Here is a 23,157-nt window from a genome sequence, read left to right as displayed (position 1 = left end):
GGCTTCTCATGCTTAAGTCAACCATTACAGATGGACGCACTCACTCACTGCGATACGGTAGCCCTCAAGAAATAGACAGAGGCAAGGAAAAGCTGGGGAAACTCAAGGAAAACAGGGGAGACAGGAAAAACACGAACCGCTTAGCCGGTTCTAAGGCAAAAGTTTAAAGAGCTGCTTATGTCTAAATTAATTTAAAAAGTTCGTTCACTTGAAAAATCGCACTGCCCCGCCCACTGGCGCATCTTTTCCCTTAGCATCCTCTTGTCCATTTGCGGCCGCTTGAGAGTTTTCCCGCGGCTTTTCCACCATCCCAACTTCTGTTGGTTCCCTGGTGTTCACTCGTTTATTAAAGATTATGCTTATAATGACGATGACAATGACGACGACAAGCACGGGATACTGGAGGTGTGGGAGCGAAGGGAAATGGTGGAAAACCCCCTTGGGCTGACGATGATGCTGCTATTTTCCAACATTTTCTTTCACCGAGTCTGACTGCGCTTCATTTCATTCCATTTTATTTTATTTCATTTTATTTAATACTTCTCTTTTCCACCTACATTTACCATTCCTTCTCTCGTTCTCTAGATCTTCTGGGTTTTCCCGCTTCTCAGAACTTCTCGGGGTGTTTGAATTTTTAATAGAAGACTACCTTTCATACTAGAATCCACTATTATGTTAATATTCAAGCATAAATTAAATAAAACTGACAAAAAATATGCTAATTTGTGTATTAAATATTCCTGATAATGTCTAAGTGTGTGGTGATCCAATCATCTTCCTTAGGCTTTTTCATTTCTTTAGCTTAAATTCCCACAATCTTAGCTTAGGGTTACGTAATGTTTACTATTTATATATATGGGGAATACATTTATCTGGTGCGCTTTATTTCCCTGAACTCTTCAGTTTTTGTGTTTCCTAATACCCTACCCGCATCCGCGTTGCCCTGAATCCTTGTCCTGTTTTTTCTGAATCTGAAATTCTTGTGGGCTTCTCGCTTTCAACCGAGAATTCCGTGACCCATATAGAATTCATATATGGGTTAGACTCCAACTTTCGCCTGCGACACCGGATTTGTGCCACTGTCGTCATCGCTGTCGCCGTTTGCTGTCGTCATCGTCATTGTCATCACATCGGGGCTTTATCCTTATTCTCGGAGCCAAGTCATTTGGCCATTGTGTGTTGGCCCGAAACCTTTGCGGTGAGAGGTGAGAGATGGCTTTCATTGTGTTGGCTCTGCCCCTGTGCCACGCCCCCTCCTCCACAACCAGCCCTTTTGGCACCCCCGTATACTGGGCATTGTTTCTGCTTTCTGTTTCATTTCTATGTCATTTCCGCAGCCCCTCTCCGCTCTCCCTCCTCTCCCTCCTGGGCACACTGGTCCAAAAGCCGCAGTTTCCAATACGAATTCAAGGCAAAACTGGGCAGAACCATCCATACAACACCTAATCCAATGATGTAAGTAGGTGTGGTCCAAGAAGTAGTTCGGACATGGGAATTACTGGTTCGTCTTGAAGAATCACTTTTTTAAAACGGATGAGTTATAGCAAAACAGGAGTATGGAACTCATAGGGAGTTCATTTACCAAAAGTTAGCGATACTCACGACTGACTTTCGCAGTGTTTTGAGCAGTGTACCCAAGCCTGTCGGCATTTCACAGCTAATTTCAACGAGCGTTTTTCGGATCGTGAGATTAGTGGACAACGGGGCTGGTGGTGGGAGTGGTGGAAGGGGGGGAGGGGCTTTCCAAGAGGCTTTTCCGGAGGGAGCGGTGGCAGCGGTGGGGTGCTGCTCCAAAAAGAGGGCCTGGTGTTTCGGGCAGGACAACCATAAGTCATCCGACCGCTTGCCAGAGTGCGCTTATGCAAATTTGTGCCAGCTGACAAATGGGACAGCATTTGCACAATGCCGCAAAGGGGGGGTGGGGATCGGAAAGGTGGCTGGGTGGGTGGTTGTCGGGGGCGCTGGGGCGTGTCTATATAAATGTCATTTGTGTTGTTGTTTGCTTTTATTTTTTGTATTATTTTTCCTTTTTTTTCTTTTTTTTCTTGTGGGGGTGTGAAGGGAGTTCTCCTCGCTTAGCCTGACATGATGATGATAAAGTGCACATTAAAAAATATTTTCCCATTGCCTTTTTGGTTGTTTCTCGCTTGTTGTTTGTTCTTGATTCCGTTGTTATGTTGTGTGTGCTGTTTTAGTTTCTGTTGTTGTTTCTGCCGTTGCGGCTGACTGCTTAACTCTAGTTGCGAATTATTTATGGCCAGAGAGCGCGTTTTGAATTTTAAAACTATAGGAAAATGCAAAATTCCAATTCTCGTCATAAAATGGCTTTCGGAAATGGGATTAAAGCGTTGATGCTCTGGAGCATACATAATTCTGAGATCCATCGGGGATTTACTTAATCAAAGGAGGAAGAAGATCGGCTTCCTGCCGAAATTCAGATAGTGTATCAACATCGCATATTCGCAATTTATTTTGATTATTTTAGTATTGATGTAAATGCGCAAAAATGTAACCCCTTCAGATCTAAGCCTTTCTGTAACCAAAGAAAAGTCAAAATATGGCAATTTCATTATTCGCCTGATATGCTAACACAAAAAGCACAAGTTCATTTATAATACCTTTTCTTTTTGCGGCCAAGAAATTCCACTTACCCAACTGGTGTGCGAAAGTTTTACTTTAAGCTACCAGATTTCTCACACTTTTGAGTATGTGGGCGGGAGTATATAATCATTATTACACATTATTATACATATAATGCTGGGGCATATAATTCACACTTGCACACGTGCCACGCCCCCTTCCTCGGTGGACGCCTCTTATCAACATTCTGCAAGCCGCACGAATGAAGTCTTCTCTTTTCATTTTCCGGCTGTACCTCTCGCTCGCACAGCCGCACATAAAATTATTTTCTCCATATAATAAGTGAAATAACTTTCATGTGTCGCCCTTTCGAAGCGGGAAAGTTGGAAAGTCGGGAAGGCGAAAAGCACTGCGCCAAAATTTAAGAGACCGAAAATAGAAAAACGTCCGAGGAAAACCTGTCCATAAAACTTCCTGAAAACCCTATAGAAACTCTGCGAATTTGAGGAAATTAAGCAATATATACAAAATATATTACGTAACACGGTAATTATTTATTCAGTAATCAATGAGAGCAATGGCTTTAATAAGGCTATCATTAATAAACCCTCATAAGATAATTAAAGGTTCTGGGTGCTGTAGGTACTCTATCTGATCCCGATATCCTCGAGCCTGATTTCAAATCAGTTCAAGGGAGAAAAGTGGCCAAAAAGAAAAGACGAAAGCAAAGCTCATTCCATGCAACGCGACCACAGGCTATTTAACCACAAGTAGGGCAAGGTATGCATGCTAAACTGCACCACTTTAGGGGTCATCAGGTGGTTCTGTGCCCCGCTGGGACACTGACAGGTTGTGTGGTCCAATTAACGGCAAACAAAAGCCTGAAAATTACAAAAAAAGGTCACAATACAAATTTATGGTCAGTGGAAACGGCAGCATTGATGTAAAATGCGAGCTTCGAATGCTCTACATTATTTGTGTTGAAGCTAAATCTTTTGCTGTTCCATACATTCAATATCTTAAAATATTTAAGAAGCCATCATTATAAATTTAAGATTGATTTAAAAGTACGTTAAATAAGTTTTCGGAACTGAGGGTTTTGAGATACTAGTCCATGCTTGGCAATGAGCTGAGTCCACTTTCGTCATTAAGGCCTAATTATCTAGCCCGATTTAGCATGCTGATTTAGTATGCTAATGATGGTGCCCATGCAATATGGCCCTATTTAAATTTAATATAATTATCTAAACGTGGCCAGCCAACTAGATGTGTGCATGGTCAAGTAAACGTAAATATGAACAAGGCGACTGTGGGGTATAAAATCCAAAACGGAATTATGCACAATTATTTTGGCATTGACTGTTGCTGCCCCCTCTTTCCATGCAATTTAATTGACCACCGTCAGCAGGAGTAATTATAGAGCAGCAAGGAGGTAACTTTGAAGGCCTCGCAACAAAGGACAAATAAGCCAAGTGGTTTGAGTTTGCAGTGAGAGATTGCGACAGGGTTGTAAAAGTCATCCGATAAGGGTTGCCAAGTGGACATGTGATTTTATTATTTACCTAGTGAAAGCTCTCTATTTGAATAACTTCTAATAAGCATTGGGACTATAAATGTACTCAAACACCTTTGACTAGCTTAGAATATTTTATAGTGGGAAATGAAAGAGAAAAAAAATAATTCCTTTGACGAGTATTGGACATACAAGTTCATTGCACAGTCCACAATTAATTATGCGCTGACTGTATTATCTCAAAGTCCTTATTTCCATTTTTGCATTATAGTTCCTTACCCACTTCCCACTACCCACTACCCACTTGACTTGCACTTGGCTTTTAATTCGCTCTCCTCCCATTGCATGCTCAAGTGGCTTTCCTTGTACCATTTCCCTCCACAATTTTGCGCTCACTGTCCCCCTGCTAATTGCGCTTATTACGCTGACAAGAAATGGCAAGCGGATAAAATAAAAATGCACAAAATAGAGGGAGAAAGAAATAAAATCTGAAATAAGAAATGCAATAACGTTTTGGTCATATAGTATTTAGCCATCCCTGCCTCCTTTTTTGCTGTCGCTGACACAAGCACGAGAATATTTTATTGTTGTACACTTTTCACTTTTAGGAAACCCTGCTTTTTCTTCACTGTTGCTCAGATTTGTTCATTTTCCCCCTGTTTAACTATTGCAACTGCGCTGCTTTTACTTCTCGGTTTGCGGCAAGTATCCGCAAGTGCGCAATTATGGGTTAGTAGTCGCGGCATCGCCTCAGAATCCAGATACGCAATACCCTCTATTTAAAATCGATCTAAAAGTTAACCACAATTAATACTGATAACAAACTTAAATTAGAGTCCGGTAGTTAACAATTAACTTGTAATTTAATGTGATTTTGACTGAGTGCAATTCTCTTTTCATTGCTACTATTAATTTGTTGTGTGTTCAAAGCAATCAGAACAAATCAACAGAAAGGGAGTTTATATTAAATTTATATTAAATGCTGTACATTTTATTTAGAATTTGCGATTCCCAATTAGTTAGAAGAAAGCGATTTTGATAGTTTCATATTAAAGTGACTGACACGACGTCTACCTTCCAACCTGAGCTCCGGCATAGCTGGTTGCATCAGAAAAGCCACGATTTTCCTTTTGTTGCTGAGAAGGAAAATTTGCAATTCCATCGCTTCGAGTATCAGATGGCAGAAGTGAATTGGCTGCGGCTGAAAAATAACCAGACAGTCTCTAGTTATTCCCTCTTACTATATACAAGTATATATACGAGTTCATATATATACACACATATTTATGTACTATATATTGCCCGCCAGCCGATGCACCAAAAATGATTGCGACTGTATGCCAGCCCGGATTCCGATTTAGGTTCTGATTCAGATTCAGATTCAGATTCAGATTCCGATGCAGATTCAGTAACGGCTGCTGTTTTACTTGCTGCATTATGCAATTGCCTGCAGTGTGTGCTGCTTTTGGGGGGCGTGGCATATAGTGCCGTGGAAAATGAAACAAAACTACATATTAATTTGATGGAATTGAAAAACAGAGTGGCTGTGTGCCCTCTGATATATGTATGGTATTTAATTTCACTGTTAGTGACAATTTTTGCCAGCAACCTTTAAAATTGTCCAATATTTATCCAATAGCTTATGAAGGACCCAGCATGATTGCAACGAAATGAAAATGTTTCAATGTTGATTTTTCTGAAGCTTCACTTATTTTTCACAATTTTGCATATTTCGCAATTTGTCTCGGTTGCGTGCATTTTTAATAAACGGATCGTAAAGAGGCGCGAAATATTGGCTCAAAAATTAAGTACTTAATTTTCACGATGCCCAGTTTTAACTTTTACTAATTTTAATAAATTAAATCAACACAGTTTTTATGTCAACCCTTCAACGCGTTGGGTATTTGCTTTATCATTCAACTCCAGAGAAAGGCGATTACTGGATAATTTTGCCACTCGGCTTTCATATTTATAAATTGAGCGACTTGAATCACAAGCGTTACTCTTCTTCGAAGCCCCCAATTGGGTCCAACCTTTAAATAAAATTTCGTCACCTTTACCTTTTTTGGGTTTCCTTCTTTCTTTCAAATTAAATAATCTGTTCTTTTAACCGCCAACAAGCGATAGCCAGTGGAGTGGGAAAGTGAAAGCACATTTATCTCGATTTTCACGCTGTCAGCGGCAACTCAAAAAGGCGACAGTTTGTGAAAAAACACTAAATAAATAAAACAAAAACCGGGAAATTTATATATAAAAAAGGCGACTGGGACCAAAGCAAACCGAACCCTGCACAAAGTCAATTTCAAGATTTATTTTTCGCAATTTAACATTTCTGTTACGCCTGTCAGCCGGGAAAACAAAAAGCCAAAGAAAAAACAAGTCGAAAAGAGCCAAAAAACAAGGGAAAAGTCTGCGAGAAAAGGTGTGGGTCGCACAGGCAGAAGGTGAACGCGGTTAAGAAAATAATAATAAATTAAAAGCCTGTGCCCCCCTCAGCCGAAAGGTCAAATAATTTCAATAACACAAAAACGGGACAAATCTGTGTCCCTTCCCGATTTGGAATTGTAATGAAACGCCGAAGGCAGTGCGAAAAAGTTAAGGTGGAAGGTTAAACCGCAGACAGTCGACAGGAATGTACCCCAAAAATGTTTTAAAATGTATTGACCAACTCCTTAAACATTACATAACCACTTAATTCAATATAAAGAAATGCAATTTTTATGGAATCTTAAGTCGTACAGTCTAATTTTCTATTGCTGAGAACACTCTATTTGTATTGATTTGATTAAATCAAACATATAAAAGTTAAGGTAAATGTGCATGTGGCTGAGATATTTTTGAAATTGGTTGTTTTTTAATACTTCATCCCACCGACAGCATTAAAACCAACACACCCTTCTGGTCAAGACAATAAGGTCAAAGGACAAGTTGAAAAGTCCTGTTCCGATGCTTTTTAAGTAATTTCAATTTCAGCAGCCAGAACGGCACTTGCCACGCCCCCGACCTCTGTTTTTGTACTCAAATTTATTTGACCCCGAGGGTCAATATGCAGAGGACTCGCGTTTAACAGTCGAAAAGCCAAGCGAAATTCGTGTGTTTCCCGAGCAAATGGACACCGCCCTCCCTTCCCTTCCCTTCCCTTCCCACCCTACTTTTTTTCATTAATAATAAATTAGGAGCACACCGGAAACGGAAATGCGCGTTGGCAGCCCGCCCAGTGCTACTTTATTAGTTTCTTTTTCGCCGCTTTTTGCTCCGGGAATATGCGGCATTAGAAGGAATTCATTTTTGCATTTTTCAAGAATTAAATTCCACAGACCCCGCCCCTGCGCCCCTGGTGTCTGCAGTACGAGTATTGAAATATATGCTCATTTTGGGTGCCCTTCTGTCTTTGTACTCACATGGGAATCCAATTAAATGCCCTGCTAATCCACAGAAATGCGGGGAAAATCACAGAAAATCTGCGCTCAAGTCTGCTGTCGGCTGCTTAAGTCAATAGAGTAGTAAATGAAGCCTCAGTCTTATCAGCCAACTGAATGATGCACACTGACGAAAAGGAATCGCAATTCCTAAGTGTATGTATCCTATGTATTCCTATGTATTAAAATACTTAAATATTTACTAGCATGTTATAGGAAAGACATTAAAGTTACGTAAATTACGTTTTATTTTGTGTATAAATAAAATGTTTTTTTGGAGTTTTGTTAAATACAATTTTTAATTGCCTCAATAGCAGACTCATTTTTCGCCCTGTGTAAATCGCAATCTCCGTTTCTCTGGTTAGTCACAGCTTAAAAGCTTGGCTAATAAAAACTGGAATTATGCGTGAATGTGTGCCAGAGCAGTCAGAAGCAGCTACATAGATGTAGATGGTAACTCTGGTGAAAACTGAAGATGAAAACGCAGACACAGAGATGGAAATGGCAATGGAAATGGGCAACCTCCCTGTTGCTGGGAGCAATTAAACGATAAGCCTTATCTGCGTTGTCAATTCACACAAAATGCGTAAAGTCGTCAGTCGAGGAGGATTTCAATTAGCCGGCACAAAAATTCCAACCGCCCTGGCAGCACTATCCTGTGCACATATCCATGTACATACATATCGTGGCCCGCATCCGCATACCGTGTACATACATAAATATACTATATTGTGGAGAGTCGGAAAAGCGGAAAAGTGGGTGGGCCACTAAGTGCGGCCAATTAGCACAAAGGCTGGGGAAAGTGTTTCCGTTTAGCAGATGAGAAAGGCGAGTACCTCTCAAGTGACAATTTGCTTAGCGCTTCAATTTGGATGCGAGCCGAGGGCCAAGTGGTGAGCTGGAAAACTGTGGAAAATGGGCGATGGGAGGTGGAAAAGCGGGTCTTGCCGCGAAGTGGTGACCTCGACCAAGAATAACCCACATGCCGCCGCTCCAACATGATGCACTAAAAAAGTCAGAAATCGTGTGAAAATGATTTTTTTTCATATTTTGGCTATAGCTATTTTGTATTATGTAAAAATGTCTTTTGTTTATAGTTCGTTTACAACCATACTTTTGGGGCTTTGAAGAGGATTACTCTGAAAACCCTTTCTGCGATATACATACATATTATTTTGAAAGCCTGCTTGGCTTGCAGAGGTATAACATGTTTGTGTAGTTCTATGAACCGATTTGCTCTTAAGACTCAAAGACCAACCGAAATCACAGCCGAACAAACCGTTTTCTTGCAGGGTTCTATCACGCAAACTAAAGCCACATCTTGTTGCGGACACCGTAAAGCAGTATATAAGTCGGGCCCAACGCACAACCAAAAAGGGTTCTCAAGAGCAGCAAAATATGGAGTTTTTACGCGGCGTCTATGCGTTTATGCAAGTGAGTAGATCATCGGTGAGTGTCCACTTCCTTTTTAACAAGCGTACTAATCCATGTGAACTTGCTCTACTTTTATACCGCCTTTGGTTGATTGATTGATTATACCATACCATACTGTACTACTACAACTCAACTCGAACTCAAACGCTAACTCAAACTCGAAATCAAATCAATTATATCTCTAATGCCAAAAATCGATTTGAGTCACAAAAAACCGCAAAACAAAAACGCAAAGCAAAAGCAAAAGCAAAAGCGAAAGCGAAACAAATATGTTACCAATACCTTCTACTACCTATTTATTTATAACACTACTCTACTACTATCATTCTTATAAGCGTATCTAATGGGTCAACCAATTGCAAAGTACCAAAGACAAAAGACAAAAAAGCCGAGAGTATCAAATGTACCTTACACTATGTACTGACCCCCAAGAAAAACATTTAAAAACACCAATTCCTCCCATGTGTAAACTTCGGAACCAGACAGATGCCTGTGGACCGTCGTAATTTGGGGGCTAACCCCAACTAACCATCATCGAGTATCAATGCAAAAATATCTGTATTCCATGCCCAGACCATTCCATTCCCGTCAAAAGTAATACTCTTCCCACCACTTTAGTTTTTCTTTCTCAAGCCCCCACCATTTATTTTGTTTGTGTTTAAAGTTTGAAGGCCATGACTTTTTAACCATTGCCATTCCATATAACCCGGCCCATAGATTATAAAAATTATGCGAAATGCAAATAAAAGTAAAAAGAACCAGAATAACAATACTCGTAATAATGTACTTACCGCGAGCACATTCCTCTAAAAACTCACAACAAAAGACAAAAAGAAAGAAAAACAATAAAGACAAGAAACAAAAACGAAAAAAAAAAAAAACCAAATGAACATTCACAAGAAAAGGTCATCAAAAGTCAGAGAAAAAGAACGCAGAAAAATGAAATTAATATGCAAAACATTCATCAAGTAGGAATTCAAACATGACAAACCAGCGGCGGGACAAAAGAACGTGACGTCTCTTTCTCGCCCTTCTAGAGCCGTCTCTTTCGAACGTTGCAAATTCTACATTGAGACCCATTTCTGAGCCCATTGTCCATTAATAACCATTGTCCATCCAACATTCCCATCGCTCTATCTCTTTCTCTATCGGACTATCTCTCTCTTTCCAACACACACACACAAAATATACAAGTCTCTGTCTCTCTTTTTCTATTTGATGTCTCTACTTCTTTCTCTGCGTCTCTGTCTGTGTTGAATTTGATTTTTGTTTGTAATCGGCTGTGTAATTGATTAGTTAATATGTTTGAAGTCAATGAATAAATAAATGTAACCGTTATTATATCTATGTCTGTCTCCCTCTTGCTGTATGTGTGTTTGTTTGTTTGTTTTTTTTGTTTGAGCAAAATTATTAAGCGATTTTTTTGTTAAGCTCTATTATAGAACTTCCAAATTGTGTGCGTGCTTAACCCAAAAAACTACAGCAAATCAACACCGACACTCTTACAAAACTCCAAACCCCTGAAAGCTCCTCGCTCCGAAAAAGTTTTTTTTTAGGGTTTAGAGACGATCTACATACATATGTACATATTTAAAACCCAAACCAAATGCTTTATATATTCTATACCAAATGAAACCCGAAAACCGAAACGAAATTAAAATCGATTGTGCCGCCGTGAAGGTTGACTACAGCGGAAACGGATACGGAAGCGGCGACTATGAGACAACCGTGACAACCCTGCCCAGCGACAACCCAGAGCCGACAGCGATAATCGGAGACGGAATCAACATCCGATCGATAACTGACAACGACGCGGAGACCGAGGCTGCAGCAGGAACAACAACAGCTGGGGAAGCCGAAGTCCTTTGGCCAAACTCGATAGACAGCTGTAATAACACTAGCTGTACCAGTACCAGTACCAGTTCCAGTTCCAGATCAGATCCTGCCCAAAAAAGAAGTCTACCTGGTACGAAAATATCGACGAACAAACCCAGAGACAGTTGAGAGTGCGGCAGATATAATGGGCATCGGTGCCAGATGCGGTGAATTACGAGCAAGAACTATGAACTACGATCGAATAATGCTAACGAATGTGATAACTCGTATGTACATATAGCCACGTATATATCCAAGCATATAACAAAACATATTTACAAGCGAACTGCAAAACCAAATCAAAGCAAATCAAAAATAAAAACGAAACGTAACGAAACAAAGCGTGAAAGAAAAACCTAAAATCAAAAAATCTCTAATCGTAAAATCAAATAAAAACAGGGCAACTCGTGAAAAGGTGGCCTTAGCTTGTGCGACTGAAAAACCAAATCAATTCATCGATTAATGATAACCTATAAGCAATAAGCCGATAATCGAATCAGCGAATAATCGATTTAAGAGCGATACCCCGAAATCGAAATCGATCAAAAACGATCTCAACGCAAGAGGCGGCGGCGGCGATAACAAATATCGATAGCCGATAGACTGTGTCTAAACCACTGCTGGCGGTGTGTGTGTGTGCGCGTGTGTGTGCGGTGCCGCCCACGCCCATCCATCCCCACCCCCGCCAAAAGCAAAGTGATAGAAAATGGTAATTACAAATCAAGCAATTCTAGTTCTCATTTAAACAGATCACCAACCACTCTCCACCCGATTCCCCCAAAACTATCGAAAGTTTAGAACTTCAGCTCTGCTTCTCTCTTTAAGTACCTAATTAGGGATCTATCGCTTTCTCCCTATCTCTCTATCTATCTCAACAGTCCTGCCCGTTCCTTTTTTCTCTATTTGTCAATCTCTTTCTTTCAAACCACACTTGATCTGCGAATTATTTTGCTTATAATTATTGCAATTGTATAAGTAAATAACTATACAGTAGTTAATTAGCAAAAAGTGCGCTTTTTGAATTATCGGTTTAGTGTTATCGTTTAAATGGGTAATGATTTTTCATTTTTTTGCCCCAAAACCCAGCATTAGCTAAACTGTTTTTCCGTTACTGTGGTATACTTTGTTTTAGCTTTGTCAACTCTTTCCGTCTCCTTCTGTATATTTATTTTAATCTATCCGGTATCCTTTTTTAGCGACTTTTTAAAGTGCAGTAGAGCGCGTTTACAGGATTTGAAGTTAACGAACAGATTTACTCAGAACAGAAACAGAACAAATCAGGGGATGCAAATTCAAAAAACGATAATCGATATTTTATCAATAACGCAGCCGCACCGTGCCCAGAAAAGAAACAAACGTAAAACGATAACCAGAACTTTAACCCGACGATAACAGATTGCTCGCCTGCCACCACAGATTATGCTGTCGACGTCTACGCTAACAATAATATAACTAAAACTTGTAATATAATGAATTAATAACGAAGAAAAAGTTATGAAAAGCTAAAGCTGAATACTAAATCAAATTTAATACAAGATGAATTTTGTATCTGCGCCCAAGACCCAATTGTGTCTCCTTCTCTTTGTTCCTATCTTGATATCTATCTGTCTCTCTTTAGTAACTCTGACACACTCACAAAGTTACAGACACACATACACACGCAGACTTTGTAAAAGTATAGTAAAGTGTTGCGAGTGCCTGGCGATAACCGATAAACAATTACGATAAACAATATGACAACAATAAGCTGGCAAGAAAGCAATCAGCCAAGGTTAACTTTTTCAGTTGATTTTAACTATGATTTTCCACATCTATCAATAACGATGACTATTTATGCGTATGTAATTAAGTAGGTCAACCAAATGCAATCGATAACTGTACCAAAATGCTATCGCAGGGCAGCAGGATGTGCAGAATCCAGTGAAAATCCTGTGAATCCTGAAAACTAGAGATAGCCCTTTAAATAGCTCTATTGCCGCGTATATGGTGTTCTGTGTAAATATATATATTTTGCAAAAAAAAAAAATAAAACGCGTCATAAGCCCGAAAGTAACGGATTTAAAAAAGAAAACACATAAAAGCAAACTTGAAATTGAGCAAACTTGAAATTGAGCAAACTTGAAACAATCCTTCTCATGTGGAACTATTATCGCCAAGAACCTAAAACAAACCCCCTTTGTATCTATTTCTCTATTAGCCGATCTCTCCGCCTCTTTCTTTCTCTACTTAACTTTTTCTCTGTGAATCCAGATAGTACCTGTACCCTAAGTCTAGATAAAAAATCTTACCTTACTCGAATTCGAAGAACAATACAGAAAGTAAAAGTATCCCATAATTCCGAACGAAAATTTGTTGACCTTTCCACACCGCGCACACTCCAAAAAGCTTTTAATTTGAGATGATCTTTGCTCCAGTAACGCCCATAGTCCCCTCACCAACCCCGTTCTATTAACTACCCCGGTCCCTCAACCAAGTAGTCGAAGCCCCGAAATAACCTTCCTACATTACCGAAAACCAAATCCAAAAACCTCAAATACCCCATAAAAAAAAAGAACAAATTGCACGTGTCCCGAGCCGAAAACTGTACGCAACAACTCAATCAATTGCAGTATCTTGTGTTCTATAATATGCATACTCGTATCTATATCCATAATGCTACTCGTACTGTACCATCTGTATCATTTGTTGTATTGTTTGCCGGATAACCCCGTAGTAACTTGAGCGTACCGTACACGGAAATGTTTCGATCGGCATATCCCAGCAAGCAAGCAAGCAGTGATAATATCCAACCATATGCGTAACGTATCGTTCTCAACCAATATTCAATAAATATCTCGTATTGCGGCATTTGTGGTATTGTATCCGTATTCGTAATATCAAGTGCAAGCTACATTAACTACCAACTAAGCCAGATATATATCAACGCACATATATGCTCCGAGTTCGCATCAAAAGTAAAAGTAATTTCATTGATTCTTTAGTTTTTTCGTTGGTTTATCTATTTTGTCATTCTGCTATTTTTCTTTTTAGCTCCCAAACACATTTTGTTTTAAGTTTGTTCAGCAACAATTTAACAAGTTCACAAATGTATCCAATTCGAATAGTTGAAGAGCCAAGGCTTATATAACGATGATTTAACATAGACGAGGTTGTATCAATTCAAAAAGTTCTTATTAAGAGCGTATATGAGTGTTGACAAATAATCCAAATATAAGTATGTCGCATTGTGTATGTGTATGCTTGTCTGTATGTGTAATAAATTGTACGTATATATCGGTGTAGACATATATTAAATTGATCTATTTATTTAAATTCAAATCATTTTTTACGATCAATAATTCACTGAGGTAAACCGAGCAAGCGAAGTTTGTTTTTATTTTTTAGTAATCGTAAGCGAGTTGGTTTTCGATTGTGCTATCGTTTGGTTTGTAATCGTTTGTAATTGTGTTTTTTATTTCGATTACCGATAAGCGACCGATGGAATTGTGCCGAGCAGAACAACAACTATCGTATTTTACAATATCTATATATATCTATATCCATCTACTCGTACTCATACTAAATATATCTATAATATACAATACTCAATATCCATACATATATACATATATATATCTATATGCATATCTTTACATACATATACCTCCATATATATATCTATATATCTATCTAAAGGAACAAACAAAAAAATATCAATAAATATTACTCGTAATACCAAAAAGTAGTTGTCGTTGTTGATGTTGTTGAAAATGTGCAATTTTAATTGATTGAAAACGCAAAAAAAAAGTATCAGAGAAGACAAATGTAAACAAACGATTTTTTTGTGTCGAATGCCAAAAAACTGAAGCTGAATACCGAATAACCATAATCAAGTATAAACAAATATCACAACAAAATAGAACAAGTACCGGTTCGAAAGCCAAAAAGTATACAACAGTATTCTTCTTGGACTGGCATTTTTGCGAACTCTTTGTTTTTGGAACCGTATGAGGAGTACCACCCACTAAAGACAAAGAAGCAGAAGAGAAGAAAACCCAGACCAGAACCACATACCAAAAAACCCACCCACCACACCACCCCGAAAAAGTTACCAAAAAATACTAGAAAACCAAAGAAGCATATACTTTTCTTTACTTCTCCATCTCTCTCTTTCTCTATCTGTCTCACTCAAAAATGCTAATTTCAATGTTTTTGTGTGTGTGCGTGTGCTGCGTGCGCTTGTGTGTGTACAATTCAAATGTATTAAATTTGGTTTAACAAAAAGATATCTATATACGATATATATATTAACGAAAACCGATAATCATTACCAAAAGAAGAAAATACCAACTGCTTAAAGGACAGGCAGCATATATGTTGGCAATCGAGCAATTTCTGTGTAGAAATCCGCCTTGTGTCTTTCTCCCTCCCTATATATATACATATACATATATCATTATATATACATATATTTATATTTATATGTATATATATTATATATGCATATATATTTGCAAATATATATCTTTATCCCACACTCTCTATCTATTTCACGTCTACCCACTGAGCGTTCGCTGCTCTTTGTATTGTCGAATCTCACTCAGTTCAGATGTATCGAGATTTGTTTTTGTTATCATTTTTGAAATTTCGATAAACGAGAATACAAACTATGATCAACTAAACGAAAATGTGTGAAATATGCCCAAAAAAAAGTATCAAAAGCAAAAACCCGAAACCAATGAAAACCCCACAGTTGACATAAACATATCTATACCGTATACTACCAATATACCGCATATATACTAACCAAATCGAAAAACTATTTACTCCAAGCTAAACTATATACTATACTCAAAAATATACCAAACTATCCATATACTTGTGCAACTTGAGCCGCAGAGACAACAAATAAAAAGCACACAGACACAAAGTAGCAAACACCCAGAGTTGACACCTTTTTTAGTATTTGATACCACTGCATAACTAACTGTATGATACTGCGAACACTTATGATATACACATACACCTATGAACTATCCATGTAATATACGATAACTATGTACGTTTAAACTATAAGTAAGCAGCGATCTACCTAAAGAGTTTCCCTTATTTTGCTGCCAATTGCTCACGCTTGACCTTGTTGTTTGCATTTTGTTGGCCAGCCCTGGCAACCCTGGCTTTAAAAAACCCCGTGGAGCATGCACCTCTATCTATATCTCTTTCTCCCGTCTCTCTGTCTCTCTCCCTCTCCATATCTATTTCGCTCACTCTGAAAGCAATTTTTGTACAAAAAGATAAGCACGTAGAGCTATGTAAACTCATGATTTCCTTAAGTTTTTTCCGCTTTTGTTGTGGCACGTTGAAAATGTTTGATTTGTATATCAGTAAATTGAGTAACTAGCCTTAAAATGAGACCGCAACCAACCCAAGCTCCCGAAGCCTGGACTTGTGTAAATAAGAGCCTAGCCGCAGGAATATGAATTGAGTTTTGCAAACCCATCACAAATGGTTTGACCCACACAACAAAGAACACCTCTTATTTAACACAAACTTGAATAAAATAAAACCGTTAATACTTTATATACATATACTTATAAATATCTTACTATAATCCCTTGTATTTGTATCTTGCATACGTAAAAGCATCCAGTCTGCCTGCTGACTGAAAAAAGCATAAAAACTAAAATCCCGATAACTGATACCCCCAAATACCCCGAAATACACAAAACAAACAATACACTACCCCAGCCCTGAAAAAAAAAGCCTGTTGTTAGTTATCACATTTCTAACCATTTTTATGCTTTCAGTTCTCTGTTGATTTCTCTGCTCAATGTTTCCCATGGCCAATTGTTCGTTTAAGTCGCCAATTTAAAGTCAACTCCAATGATGTGTAACCGGGGGGCGGTTTAGGCGGTGGATGGGAAGGGGCGTGGCCCACTGATGTGTATCTGTCCTTGTTGTTTGCTTGTTTATTGCCACCAGCCACCAGCCACCAGGCACTTGGCACATGGAGCTCAGAGCTCTGGAGCTCCAGCTTCTGAAGACTGAGGGAGCTGGCATCAATTTATTATTGACTGGCTGCAAGAGTTCTTAGACGCATCCTAATGAAGCGTAAGTGGCAAGCACTGCGCCAGGACCCATAACAATAACAAATACGGGGCAGCAAGTACAAATACAAATACAAAGCCAGTGCCAGTGCCTGTGCCAGTGCCTTCTTGGTGTAGAAAAGCTTATTTTTATTGCCCCAAATATATTGCCAATGTTGTTCTAATAGCAGAAACGAGCCGAAGCCACTGAGCTTCGCATTCGCTGTCTACACTGAGAAAAGTTCTATCCCTGTATTCACATGGTTAAATTTTCAGACTTCCAGACAGGTTCTTATCAATATCGCTTTAATCGTTCACTTTAGTGATTGTTTCAGTGATTTCTAGTCCACCAAATAATTTTGTTCTGTTTGTAAATGTCATGAAGGCGCCTGAGCACCAGAAGTGGTTCTCTCTGTGCACCAGCAGTGGCACTAACAGTCGACAGTCAGTGGCAGTTGCCAGGAAGACGGTTTGGGGTCCTTCCGAAAGGGGGCATAAAATTCATTGTTATGGTTCCTGGGCATAAATCAGTCAAGTCAGTCGGGGGAAGCTGGAGTCTCAGAATTATAGTCTCAGTCTTCTGGCCCTCATTTCGTTAATCAGTCCTGAGTAAGTCAGTCCAGCGCACATGAAACTTATTACACGTGCTACTTACTACTTACTTCTAACATGGGAGTCCAACCCAAAGGGGTGGTGGACTTTTGGGGAAGAGGGGAACAGCCGTTGCTCATCCACTTGGGCTGAATTCCATTATAACCCAAGGGTGCACTTGCCCAAATTGTGCTGGTCAAAGGATTTTGGACTTCTTGGGGCGGGGGATCGGCGTACAGTGCGTGCCGCGGGTGTAAGTCGAGTTATTGAGGATCTCCAGCACTGGCTGAGAAGTTCAATTTCAACATGATAAGGAAATCCATTATCTGAAATAGAGTACCTTGAAATATGATAATGAGAACTGGAAAGCAAACAATATATTTGCTGTAGAGTAAAGTGATTTAGAAAGATTTGCGTAATAATGAAAGGCACGACAATAAAGCTCCAAACCAAAGGTTCTAACTGCATGGGACGCACTGTAGCTTTTCCCAGCCCCGGAAAAACCATCCCCTTGGCCCATTTCTGTTTTATGTGTGCGCGCATTTTCCATTTACTTTGCTCGTTTCGATTCCGTTACGTAGACACTTTCGCTTTATGGTTTTCCTTACGTTTACTTTTGATTTACGCCTTCCAAAGATCATCGCTCTGTCTCCACAGCTCACTCCCATCTCTATCTGCCCACTCTCTCCATCTCTTTTCTCTCTCTATCTCTCTTTCTCTCTCTATATATATATTTATATATATATTGCCCTCTCTGTCGTTGATATGAGATGTGTTTTTTGTATAGTGTGTGTTTGAACCCGAGTCTAAGCCCTGGAAAGTGCCATAAAACTGTATGAGAAAAAACACCCAGAAATCCAAAAGTAAACGCCTCACTTAAAGATTGAGCTCTGCTAAATCAAATGTAAAAACTCTGCCAATTTGGACCCAACATCACAACAGAACTCACGCCAAACAAACCAAACCAAAAGAAATTTACTTATACTGTGCCAATTGTGATGAACGTAATGCAAAAATCTGCCTCTGCCTCTCACCAAAATCACCACAAAACTACAACAGCAAATATACAATAAAATATTGCAAGATATTAATGCCAAACAAAATGTTAAGCAATTACCAAAAAAATACAGCAAAAACAGCTAAAAGTGAAACACCGCAAAGCACAGGACACGAATAAACACCAAGTCACGATCACCATCACGAGTTCACGAAAGTCACGTTTCACCAAAAGTCACCAATGTCACGAATCAGCATCAAATTAGCAAATGCCGAAACTAAGCTCACACACGCCAGCACACTATGAAAGCCAGTTATCCCGATTTATATTCCCAGTAATCCCGATTCAAAACTGAAAATCTTGCTCTGATTCAAAACATCCTTTTGCCCAGAAGTAGACTACACATTTTGCGGTAATTCATTCTTAAAACCTATTTTTTTTAGAAACTAATCGTGTAAGCTATTTTATTTTGAATAATTCAAACTGCTTTAATTTTTCCATTATCATGCATATAATTAAAAACATTTCCAATTGCCTTGGTCTATTTTTATTTAAATAACTATGTTTATAACTATGATTATATAATTATCAGCTAACATACATTTTTATACTGTTTGTCAATCATTACCAATTTTTAACAACGTTTAAATCATAAATATTGAACTATTACGTATTTTTAGTTGAAAACTCGTTTGATTCATTATTAAATCACCTTTTATCTTCTCATCTATTTGGTAAAAAACTAAACCTGTAGCCTACTTTTCAGCAAATAATGTATTGTCCACGGAGATTTTGAATATTCCCGAAAACATAATAGTCCCCCAAACTCACACTCTGTCTCACAATTCACGCCGCTCTGTCTCTCTCTGTCACGTTAACTCACAATCACTCTGTCTCTATCCGAAAACCCGAACCCTCTCTATCTCTCTTTTAAATCACAATGGAATGGCCAATTAAATCGCCGTCAGCTGCCAAAACTGAAGACCCCTTAATTTTCTATCTCTGTAGCTGTATCTGCATAAGTACAATGAAACTAATGCGATGTCAATTAAATGCCAAAAGACTAAAGCAAAAGAAATCGAACTAAAATAAACCTATATAAACCTACTCACTATCTATCTCTCTCTATCTCTCGATCAATCAATCACGGATTCACTTACCCACCCAAAAAACCAAATCAGTCTATCTGTATCTCACGTAAACTCACGACCCCACCTATAAAATATACAAACTGCAAAAAAAAGCAAACGAAAAAAACAAGCGTTACCATAACCAAAACAAATAAAAGCAACTACAAGATAATAAACCACACTCTTTATATTTATATACATGTATGTATCTCTGTCAGCTTTAAGTATCCTATATCGTATATATATTTAACATATATATAACAAGAAAGTAAACCGAATCCAGCAAAGAAATAAACAGCAACCAACAAACAACTCCAAACTCGATACCAACAACTCCAAACTACAAGATACAAATGCCAGACCTTACAGCAACAATAACCAATAAAACAACAACAGAGATCCAACAGAAACAAAGCAAACTATATTCGTACCATAATTATATCATTATATAACTATTAGCTAGCTGTATGCTCTCAGTCCCATATGTAATTGACCTCGTTGCGATTTTGTGTTTCAAAATTACCTAGAGCGAACTGCACCCAGTTGACAACCCAGTACTTGTTATAAATAAATCAAAATTGTAATGCAAAAAAAAAAAAAGAACGAAGAAATGTTAGAGCCAAAATATAATAAAACCAGAAAAAAGTATGGCCCCCGCCCATATGGAATTCCATATCCACTTGAGCTTACAAGCCATACATAACAGAATATGAAATCTGAAAATATTGAAGCCTAGAACCCAGCTTTGCCGCGCTATCTGTCTATCTCTCTTTGCCACGAACACTATCTATCTCACTCAGTTAATATATACGCCAATATATAATATATGTATCTCTCTCGCTCTATATGTCTGTTTGTCTCACTCTAACTTGTGTATTGTGTTTGATTTTACTTAAAAACTAGATTAAACGTAAACGATTTTCAACCATCTTATATAAGCAGCTCTCGTACATTTTCGCCACATTTAATTAAATTCAATTTAACTCAATTCAATTCAATCTCAAACTCACCTAGATTTTTCACCACGTATAAATACCTAATTAAATTAACATTCAACTACTTACATATATATTCAATTTGTTTCTATATTGTACTCACTCTCACTCGATATCACTCTATCTCTGTTTCGCTCGCTCTCGCGTTCTCAAACCACACCACCACCACTACCACCAAAAACACCACTAAGCCACCCAACCACTTAACCACCAAGATCACAACTCACCACCAAGTGGCACCACTGATCACTGATCACTTATCACTGATCACTGCAGTATTCAGTATTCACCTCTTAAAGTATGTCTCTCACCACAGCTCACAGCTCACCACAGCTCAGCTCACGAAACTCACCTCGCTAAAGCCGCCACGAACGAACCACCACTCCAAATTTCAATTCAACTGAAACCACTGAACTTAAACCACTCACTTTACCACTCAGCCAATCAATCTGCATTCCAAATCGATTCTTAACCAAATCAATTGTGAACCAAGCATTATCGAAATTTCACAGGTCTCTTCCTCCTAACTCTGTGTTTTCTTTTGATTTGTCAGCCATAGACTAGTCAGTCAGTCAGTCAGTCAGTCAGTCGAGCGATTACATTTTGATAAATATCGATTAAGTGGTCATCGTTAAAATCCATCTATTAGTTTTCAAATAATTCCAATTCGGTAACGAAATCTGCAGCGAACTTTGATTGGCTAAGCTAAAACCCCTATATGGCGGCCATAATGTGGTCAACGTTTCCTTCTCAAAAAGAAGTTCTCATGTCTATGGATCTGTAAATTATGTATCCGACTGAAATGCAAAAAAAAACTCTCAATAATTTGCATTCCCAGCAGTTCAATCACTTTTCTTTTCTCTCACACCCCGCTCTATCTCTTTCTATATATTTCTCATACACATAAAACTTAGTTTTTTGATTTCCTGATTTCTTTGACATTAATACCAGAAAGAAAGAAAAGTTATGTTCAAGCTAGTTGAGGAAGTCGAATCAATTGCTGTGACACCTTACTATACTTACCTGCCATAAGAAAAACAAAAGCCAACCCGAAATGAATTCGAGAATTCTTCCAAAAGCAAATTGTATTTATTTCGCAATAATCCTAACACTTCACAATTCGCCTGCAACTTGATATTATATGCATGCCTCAATCATGAAAATAATAAACATACTCATTGGCAGTAAGCATATAGCTTCAGGTTGCAATCGAATGGGTGCCCCCTATTTATCAATAAGTGAGTTAGCTAATTGTAAGGCCCCTTAAAGCGGAAATGAAATTGCTTATGAAAGTATATAACCAGATACATATATAACCCCATAAGAAAAAGCACGTGAGAGCTGTTCTCTCGATTTCATTCAGATCAGACATGTGGCAAACGTTTTGCGTTCCAGAGATTTGTCTCATCATCCGTTTTCATTTAACTATTTTGGGTTACGTTTTGCGTTTGGACTTATATAACTTAAGCATCTGCCAATACCTCCAATAATAATGCTCTCTCTCTTCGTCCCCACCCAAAAACACCAATAAACCAACTAAACATCAAAACAATCTGTCGGTTGATTGAACCACACACAAAACACGATAACCTTCGATAACGCATCGATATCGGACAACAGGTGTCTCATGTCAAAATCGATTCACCTGTTTTTCGCCTGCACACCAACGCAACGGTCATATTACTGATCACATTCTCGATTGCTGTGACGACGCGGCAGTACGTAGGAAATCCCATAGACTGTGTACATACAAGGTGAGCGATCTTTTTAAAGTGCTACGACTATTTCGATGAGCCCGATTACCCGAAATTAACGCGATTCTTTCGATTGCAGAGACATTCCCGAAGATGTTCTCAACACATATTGTTGGATACACTCAACGTATACAGTGGTCGATGCGTTTATGAAGAAGCAAGGTTCCGAGGTGCCTTTTCCCGGAGTTCACAATTCACAGGGCCGCGGGCCTCTTACAATAAAGCACACAAAATATTATCAATGGGTAGCGTTTACACTATTTTTTCAGGTAAGTAATGCGAAGGATCGCATCCCCTGTAGAAAGCTTAAAAGCACAGCCCATTTCCCAGTGGTAACGGAACTGTCTAAAAGCTTTTGGAAGCATTGCCTGGGTTGGAAACTATAATAGGCATCTTCCACGCGGTGTTTCATACATATCCCACCCATAAAACGGTTGTTTTTCGGAAGCTTTTTATATTTAGGTACAAAACATAAGTCTGTCGGACCAAGAGAAATATTACGACAATACCATTTATGATTAAAAGCATATAAATTAATGAATTTACCAAAATTTTATTTTGGAATCTTTTCATATTTATTCCTTCCCTTAATTTATCTGATAAAAGTTTGGAAAACTTTTACTTAGCTTTTAGCCTTTTGATAAGCTTTAGAAAAGCTTTAAGCTTAGCTGCAGCGAAATCCTGTAGGATGTTTAAAATAGATTAGCTTTGTAATACTGCAAAATGAATTGCCAAATATGCATACCATGAAGAGTATTGGTTATTAATGTTACTAACCTTTTTTCAAAAAGCTTGTAAATTGCA

General features: G+C 38.5%; 1 protein-coding gene across 2 annotated transcripts in view; it reads left to right on the top strand.

Annotated features, from left to right (window-relative positions):
* Positions 1–23,157, top strand: part of LOC120457327 (innexin shaking-B) — a 147,998-nt gene that overhangs the window by 105,784 nt on the left and 19,057 nt on the right. For both annotated transcript variants that reach the window (XM_039644832.2, XM_039644833.2), the window contains 3 exons: positions 8,805–8,961; positions 22,220–22,353; positions 22,433–22,622. In XM_039644832.2, coding sequence (XP_039500766.1) covers positions 8,805–8,961; positions 22,220–22,353; positions 22,433–22,622 — 481 coding nt within the window. The remainder of the gene's footprint in view (positions 1–8,804; positions 8,962–22,219; positions 22,354–22,432; positions 22,623–23,157) is intronic.

Source organism: Drosophila santomea, chromosome X, assembly GCF_016746245.2.
Source record: "Drosophila santomea strain STO CAGO 1482 chromosome X, Prin_Dsan_1.1, whole genome shotgun sequence".
NCBI classification, from domain to species: Eukaryota; Metazoa; Arthropoda; class Insecta; order Diptera; family Drosophilidae; genus Drosophila; species Drosophila santomea.
This window is presented reverse-complemented; position numbering and strand designations above follow the sequence as displayed.